At 35.2% G+C, this 8,536-nt stretch overlaps 1 protein-coding gene across 1 annotated transcript; it reads left to right on the forward strand.

The window, feature by feature from the left end:
• The first annotated feature begins 515 nt into the window (after nucleotides 1-515).
• LOC108744863 (fatty acyl-CoA reductase wat-like) lies at nucleotides 516-8,416 on the forward strand. Its single transcript, XM_025981795.1, has 6 exons — nucleotides 516-623; nucleotides 5,902-6,195; nucleotides 7,061-7,318; nucleotides 7,436-7,482; nucleotides 7,794-7,903; nucleotides 7,984-8,416. Exons 2-6 carry the CDS (start codon nucleotides 5,935-5,937, stop codon nucleotides 8,178-8,180), a joined length of 873 nt encoding a protein of 290 aa, XP_025837580.1. The 5' UTR covers nucleotides 516-623; nucleotides 5,902-5,934; the 3' UTR covers nucleotides 8,181-8,416.
• The last annotated feature ends 120 nt before the right edge of the window (nucleotides 8,417-8,536 follow it).

Here is an 8,536-nt window from a genome sequence, read left to right on the forward strand (position 1 = left end):
AATACCTCTTCATTTCTAACCTTTTCTACCCACGATATCCTCATCATCCGCCTATAACACCACATTTCGAACGCTTCTAACCTTTTCTTTTCCGCCGCGCCCACCGTCCATGTTTCGCACCCGTACAGCACCGCGCTCCAAACATACACATTTAACAATCTTTTTCGAATTTCTAAATTAATCGTTCGTGAGCATAGGAGTGACTTCTTTTTATTGATGGCAACTCGACCCTGCCCTATCCTCTGCTTTATATCCAAATAAAACAAAGGTAAATTGTACCTTCAAATTAAAAAATTGTTAGATTGAATTTGAATATTCAATTTTGAATATTGTTTGCGAAAATGGAAAACTTCTGCGTCGAAATAAGCAAATGTAAATTACATCATTACACCATCACACCATTACTATCGAAAATTTTGCTATTATTTGACCGATAAAATAAAAAATTGAATGTAGTAAATTTTACTTGTGTGCTTTTAGTGGAAAAATTCCGATTTTCCCCTTCTACGCGAATAAAACAGACCCAAGAAGTAATACATTATCGCATCAGTTCAAATGTAACCATCATCAAAGTTGTTGCAGTTCTCCTTGGTGTCTTCTACTTATACCTTTATTCCATTAAGGTATGTACGACTTTTGGTATGTCTGTAGGTAATTATTATTGTTTTGTAATGACTTTATTTGACTACATTCTCATTCAAAAATTTCCTTTTAATTGTTGGTATAAGAAAAATATTTGGATAATATTTAATTAAAAACAAGGTAGCTTTTCTTTTACAAATTCTTTTAGAATCGGACACATGTTTCACTCACATTTTGAACGTCGAAATTAACAAAGCGAGACAGACAATTAAAAATTTTATTATTCTTACGTTTAAATACCTTGAAGAATATCAAAGAGATTCATTCCCATATACCGAAAACTTTTTTTTAAGACAGAAAGACAATCTCACGTTGATAAAATTCACATTAAAAGTGGGCGAAACACATGTTGTTTTTTAATAAAAATTTATAGTGTACGAATAGGGGTGAGACTTATTGTAACTCAAGGTATTTAAGTTTAAGGAAAACAAAATTTTTAACTGAATCTCTTGCGTTGATGACATTCAAAGTGGGTGATACACATGTTTACGCTTAATGTTCACAAAATGTTTAACTGACTATATTTTGTGTTGATAATGTTCGCATTCATAGTGGGCGAAACACGTGTCCGTTTCTAAAATAGTTTGTGGTGAATATAGGGGGTTAGTCTCTTTGTTATTCTTTGAGGTATTAATGATCACAAAATGTTGAATTGACTATTTTGTGTTGATAATGTTCGCATTCAAAGTGGGCGAAACACGTGTCCGTTTCTAAAATAGTTTGTGGTGAATATAGGGGGTTAGTCTCTTTGTTATTCTTTGAGGTATTAACGATCACAAAATGTTTAATAGACTATTTCGTGTTGATCATATTCGCATTCATAGTGGGCGAAACACGTGTCTGTTTCTAAAATAGTTTGTGGTGAATGTAGGGGGTTAGTCTCTTTGTTATTCTTTGAGGTATTAATGATCACAAAATGTTTAATTGACTATTTCGTGATGATAATATTCGCATTCATAGTGGGCGAAACACGTGTCCGTTTCTAAAATAGTTTGTGGTGTATGTAGGGGGTTAGTCCCTTTGTTATTCATTGAGGTATTAATGATCACGAAATGTTTAATTGACTATTTCGTGTTGATAATGTTCGCATTCATAGTGGGCGAAACACGTGTCCGTTTTTAAAAAAGTCTACAGTTATTATAGGAGTAGTCTTTGTTGAAATTGTGTTGTATCTTTTTTGAATTACAAAACAATATTTGTCAACATTCTGTACTATACGTTTAATGCGTTTTATTAACCTTGTGGATCGTTTATGAGTTTAAAGTTAAGGTTTACTTGAATTTAACATGCCGGATTACCCGACGTCCGCGAGAATGCTTTATGTGATCTTAATATGGTAATCCAGGTTGTAATGCAGCAATTTTCATTCAGCAGAGATAAAAGGAAAACCGTTCCTTATTTTCGAAGCAGCGGATAATAAAAAAGAATTGCCTGGAAACGTACCTAACTTTAAGTGCAGTGCATATCATTTTAATCATACTGTAGTTTTGAATAGTTAGTGACGGCGGTTTTGGGAATATCACGTTTTAAAAACATTCTAGCGTTTTCTTCCTATTGCATCAGAGTTTGACCCTAACTGGATAAGTCATAAATTATACAATTATCTAACAATCGCTTTTTTCCATATTTATAGGTTTTTCGTTTTTACCAAATTTGAAAACTCGTTTTTTGTTTGTTGCCTATGTTTTGGTTAGTACTTTATTGTTGTTATGGTAATTTTCTTTTTGGGTTTGTGCAGTTACTATTCAATTATTTCATTTTTACCGTGTCTACCCATGCATTTCTACGTCATTAATTATTAATTAGGAATTTTTTGGACAACATAATTGAAAGAAAAAGATTTTTAATTTTTTACTTTTTCGAAAATCAAGTTGTAAATTTTAATTTTTAAGAAACCCTTCAAAACTATATTAAACTTAGTACCTACAGTAATTATAATTTGAATAATTACCTGATTAATAATGATGACGTATTTGCAGACAGGTTTGTCAATCTTTTTTCAGCAAATGAAAAACCAAAATCGGGGAAAAAACACTAACTATCCTCAATTAAGATAATAACTTTGACGAAATAATTGCAAAAAATACTATTAAGTAAGTAAGTAAGTAACTAGAAAAAATTGTTTGAATGAAATTTTCGAAAAACAGACGCAAGTATGTGTGTGCAGGTATCTAGTAATCATAATAAAAGTATCTAATGATAAAAGAAAATGGCAAACAAGGTTAACCTTAAGTCAATAAGCAAGTTAATGAAGCTCATTTTCTTAGAAATAATTTCAATTTTATGGTTTTATTAATGAACTTGAGTATATAGTTAACGATCAATTTTAACAACAAATTTTCAAGATTAAAAATATGCAAGGCGCAGGTATCTATCATTAAAATACGTTAACGTGGAGACTTCGTAACAATATCGCCCTGTATATTCCTATTTACAACTTAAAAAATGGATATCAAAACGTTAAACAAATTGTTTGTAGTGTCTCTGCTTACAACTATCTCGCCATTATTATAAACTATAATAGTAATGATACTATCACAATTTTTGTTGATCAAAACTAAACGTTTATTTATAAACTATTATTAAACAACTTGTCATTTTTTTACATGCGAAAGACCCCACGTTAGTATGTGTGTGTATAAACAATTGAAGCAATGCTCTGTTGTTAACGCTATTTGTTAATAATGTAATAAAGTGTACTTCCGAGATATCGGAAAGAACTACGAGGTATGTTCAAAAAATATCGCGAAATTTTGTGTTTTTTCAAAAATTATTTGTTTATTCATGAATATCTATTTTGTCCGCTTCAAAGTATTCCCCACAAATTTTTCCAATCCTCGAAGCACATCAAAACATCATTTTTTGTGATCTTGTTCAGCTTCTCCTTCGATGTTGTTTTTATCTCCTTAATCACAGCGTAGCGTCGTCCTTCCATGCGGCTCTTAAGTTTTGGAACAAGAAAAAGCCACAGGGGGCGAGATCTAGGGAACACGGAAGCTACGGCATTATTAGTGTGTTGGGTAATTTTTTACATTAGTTGACATTGGAATTGTGACATAAAATTTAGTCAGGTAGGTAGTACTCACCATGTAGAATCGTGTGGTAGTATTAATTCCATGCGGAAACCAATGTACCTTGAGATACAGGCTCCTAAAGTTTTCTTAATTGGAGGAAATTCCGGTTAGTACGGCCCTGGCTGCAGCCCTTCGTCAGCTGTTCTCGCCAAATATGCATTGATGACGTCATTGTTTAATTAGGTAGATTTTTGATAGACTGGAGGATTGTTAATGCCCCTGCCCGCCGAAGGCGGGCTGATACATTAGAATAATGTTAGGAAGATATGTTTTAGGAGAAACGATGTTTGGCGGGAACAGCTGACGGAAGGCTGAAGCCAGGGCCGTACCTACCGGATTTTCCTCCGATTATGAAAAATTTAAGAGCCTGTATCTCAGTCACATAGATTTTTAAACAAATAATAAATAACATTCTAGTAAATACTACTACACTACTTTACTTGGTGAGTACTACCTACCTGACTAAACTTCATGTCTCAATTCCAATGTCAACTAATGTAAAAAATTACCGTGTGTTGTTTTGACCAAAAATTCGCGCACAAGCAACGATTTTTGAGCAGGGACGTTATCATGGCGCAAAACCCACTTTTTGTTCTTCCACAAATCCGGGCGTTTCTGTCGCAAATTGCGCATAACTTGCAGGTAATATCCCTCAATGACCGCTCTACCCTGTGGAAACAACACATGATACACCACGTCCCTGTAATCGAAGAAAACTGTAAGCAAAACCTAACTTGATGTGCTTTTTCCGGTCTTGGTTCGTGTGGCAGCTTCCATTGGGACGATTGAGCTTTGGTTTCCACGTCATAACCATAAACCCATGATTCGTCGCCAGTTCTGACCCTCTGGAGCGAATTTGAGTCCAACAGCTCCTTAGCAATGTTAATGCGATGCTGTTTTCGGTCGAAATTGAGCAGTTTTGGTACGAATCTCGCGGCGACCCGTTTCATCCCCAAATCATTAGTAAAAATCGAATGGCAGGAGCCAATCGATATGTTTAGGTCCTCAGCAAGTTCTCTAACAGTGATTCGACGATTGGCCAATACATTTTCTTCACTTCATCAATGTATTCCTTTGTTGTTGACGCGCTCGGGCGCCCGGCACACTCTCGAAATGATACGAATATACGTAATCCATGGAAATTCAAAATTCGCGATAGTTTTTGAACAGACTTCGTATTATCTTATTTTAACTCTATCGATTATAAAGATCGACTAAGATACTTCGTTTATCAAAAAAGAAAACGTGGACAAAATTTCTTTTAACTCAAAAACAACGCAAAACAGACAACGTCCTCATAATGGAATAACCGAGTAATTTCTCACTAAAGTGCTAACACATACGTAACGTACATAGTTAAAAAAAGTACTTAATTTAAATTGACGCCAAAAGAATGAAATAAAAAAATAAATAAACATCATACAGTTATTAATTAGCCTCATCAACATATTGTCACATTTTTTATTAATGATACACATCAATCTTATTGAATCCGCGTTGATGAATGCACGTATAAGAAGGGAAAGCAGTTGTTTTACATCTTTTTGGTGTCAACCTTACCCTCCTCCCTCTTTCAATTCCATATTGTTTCCGACACATTACTATTTACCCAACTTTCAGATCCATCCCGTGCGACTCCACGTCTTTGCCCCTTCCCCAACTAAAACACTTGTAAATGCTCTACAAGGCCATCCACATCTACTCCCCCCCCATCTTTCCTCCTCCCCCGCCCGAACGAAAGTCCTTACTTCCAGACATATACCGTACCTACAAGTCATCTACACTTGCTGTGGATTAGGCCAAAGAATTAAACGCTTTCAATAAAGTTGAGTGTTATTACAAGTACCCTGTAGTACTTTAAGCGATTAAATGAATTGAATTTCCCATAGAAGAACTGGAATTTAAACCGAATCAATTTCATTGTCTTCTTCACATGTTATTAGTAAATTTATGTCAAGAAATGGGTTAGAACAACGTCTTCATCAAATTCCTATTGTAGTTTTTATAATTGTAAGCTTTTAAGTTAAACGACAATTATTCATAAGTAGAAAATGCAAAAGAGTCAAGTCTGGTATATACGGAGGGTGTTGGTAAAAATAAATAATTCTCTTCCTATCGTTTTACAATAATAATAAAAAAAAGATAATAATCCAAGTCAAAAATTGAAAATTGTTTTTGTTCACAGTGCTACAAAAATAAGTAAAATAAAAAGACAAAGATGGTGGTCGAAGCTAATATAGAGGGCTTGGACATCTCCGCTGACTATATGGTATCCCCTGAGGACACCTCTCACAGTGTAATTAGAGAAACTTTCAAAGGAAGCACTATTTTTATTACTGGAGCCACAGGATTTCTCGGAAAACTAACGCTGGAAAAACTGCTAAGGTGTTGTCCAGATGTGGCGAAAATATATATTATAGTCAGGGAGAAGAAAGGCAAAGATGTGGAAGCGAGAAAGAAGGAAATGTTTGAAAATGAGGTAAAGTGGAAAATCTACATCATGAAACAACTTGTCATTTTTTTACATGCGAAAGACCCCACGTTAGTATGTGTGTGTATAAACAATTGAAGCAATGCTCTGTTGTTAACGCTATTTGTTAATNGTGGAAGCGAGAAAGAAGGAAATGTTTGAAAATGAGGTAAAGTGGAAAATCTACGTCATGCATGTTTTGTCATCATCGTAGAGTCAGTCCTAAGACTGATTATACATGCACCTTCACTCTTTCCTATCCTGAGCTAAACTTCGCATTTCCCTAAAGCTACAACATCCCACATCCTAATCTAGGTCTACCACTACCCCTCCTAACTCCTGTTTCTGCCTCTAATATGTCTCTGACTAGACCTTCATGCCTGAGAAGTTGTCCTACCAACCTATCTCGCCTATTTGTTATTATTTTAACCTTTTCTATCCACGTTGTCTTCATCAGTCGCCTATAACACCACATTTCGAAAGCTTCTAAATTTTTCTTTTCCGCCACGCCTACTGTCTATGTTTCGCACCCGTACAACGCCGCCCTCCAAACACACCATTAATAAACTCTTTCGAACTTCTAAGTTAACCGTTCGCGAGCATGGAAGTGACTTCTATTTATTGAAGGCGACACGACCCTGCGCTATCCTTTGCTTTGTATCCCTACTACTCCTTCCGTCCTGACTTATCTGACTTCCTAGATACCTAAAATTAGTCACTTCTAATTTTTCGTCTCCTGTCTTTATATTCGCTCTTTCCTTACTTTTTCTTCCCTTGCATACCAGTATTTTTGTTTTACTTTTATTTATTTTCATACAGTACTGTTTTGTCAGTATGTTTTGTAAGCAATAATAACTAATTTGACACATTTTAGGTATTCGACCCCCTTAGGCGAAAGTCTACAAAGTTTGGAGAAAAAGTGGAAATAATAACGGGTGACTTGACTTTACCCGACTTAGGGATGAGACAGAGCGACATAGGAAAAATTATTTCCGAAGTAAATTTCGTTTTTCACATTGCCGCTACGGTCAGATTTGACGAAAAACTTAGGATCGCAGTTAGCATTAACGTTAAAGCTACCAGAGATCTACTGAGGATGGCGAAAGAGATGAAACACTTAAAAGTAAGCATAAACAAACTATTACGACATTAGAAAATACCACAAATGGCGCGGTAAACGCCATCTGTAGTACAATGCTACATTAAATTTAATCTTAAAATGTAGCGCTGTTAAGACACCAGGTAAAAGTTGGTCTGTGTTCTGTCGGAAGCTGTCTNGGCCTCCATCACACCGACGTGAGTAAAAAAATAAACGAGGTGCAATTTTTTGAATTGAATATATTTCTATTATGATCGAAGAAAACATGATTCTTATTCCAAAATTAATTTATAAACGTTTAAAAAGCAATTAATATATTTGATAAAAAAATTATTGCATCCGCATTTGAAACGATTTAATATGAGTATAATGGTTCGTTTTAATTATTGGTATTACTGCAAAGGTAGTTAGTAGCTAATTAAAAACGTATTAATGGTTTTTCAGCTTGACCTGAAAAATATGCTAGTACTTTTTTGAAATTTTGTTTTTAATTTAATATCAATTTTAGTATAATTGGTAATTGGCCTAATACGTACGTATTCACGAAAGCTGTAGCTGAGCATGTAATTAAGACAGAGTCCCACGGACTTCCCATAGCGATGATCAGACCGTCGATAGGTAAACTTCATTTTTTAATAGCCTAATACTTAGTAAGTGTCAAAATTGCTTACTGATTTTTATTTAAATTATTTTTGCAGTTACATCAACTTATAAAGAGCCGTTAGCGGGATGGATAGATAATCTGTATGGGGCTACAGGGGTTATAATGGGGGTCGGGGTCGGGTTGATACGATCTCTTAACGGAGGGCCTAACAAATTGGCAGATATTGTGCCAGCTGATCATGTTATAAACTGTATGATATCGGCAGCGTGGGATCTTGCAGCTAATAAGTAAGAAAAATTAGACCACTTCCCCCCTTCAGTCCCGTTTCTGCTTCTAACACGTGTCTAACTACCTCCTTATGTTTCCTGTTGTTTCCTATTTGATTTCCTCTATATAAAGGATAAATATTCGACGATTGAATAATTTCGATGTGTTGCGTCTATACATTCTATCTAATGATACTTAATACCAATTTAAATAGCAAAGATTACCTTTTTGACGTGACAACGTCTTATAATTCGATGGAGCCGGCTGCACGCACGAAAAAACATGACTCATGCGGCGTTACCTCGCTCTGAGGCGTTCCATTTAAGGCTTGAAGTGCAAGCGAGAGCGCGGAACGAGCGACAAAGAGGCACAATCGGCCT

The sequence above is a fragment of the Agrilus planipennis genome, unplaced genomic scaffold (genome assembly GCF_000699045.2).
Source record: "Agrilus planipennis isolate EAB-ADULT unplaced genomic scaffold, Apla_2.0 scaffold42, whole genome shotgun sequence".
NCBI classification, from domain to species: Eukaryota; Metazoa; Arthropoda; class Insecta; order Coleoptera; family Buprestidae; genus Agrilus; species Agrilus planipennis.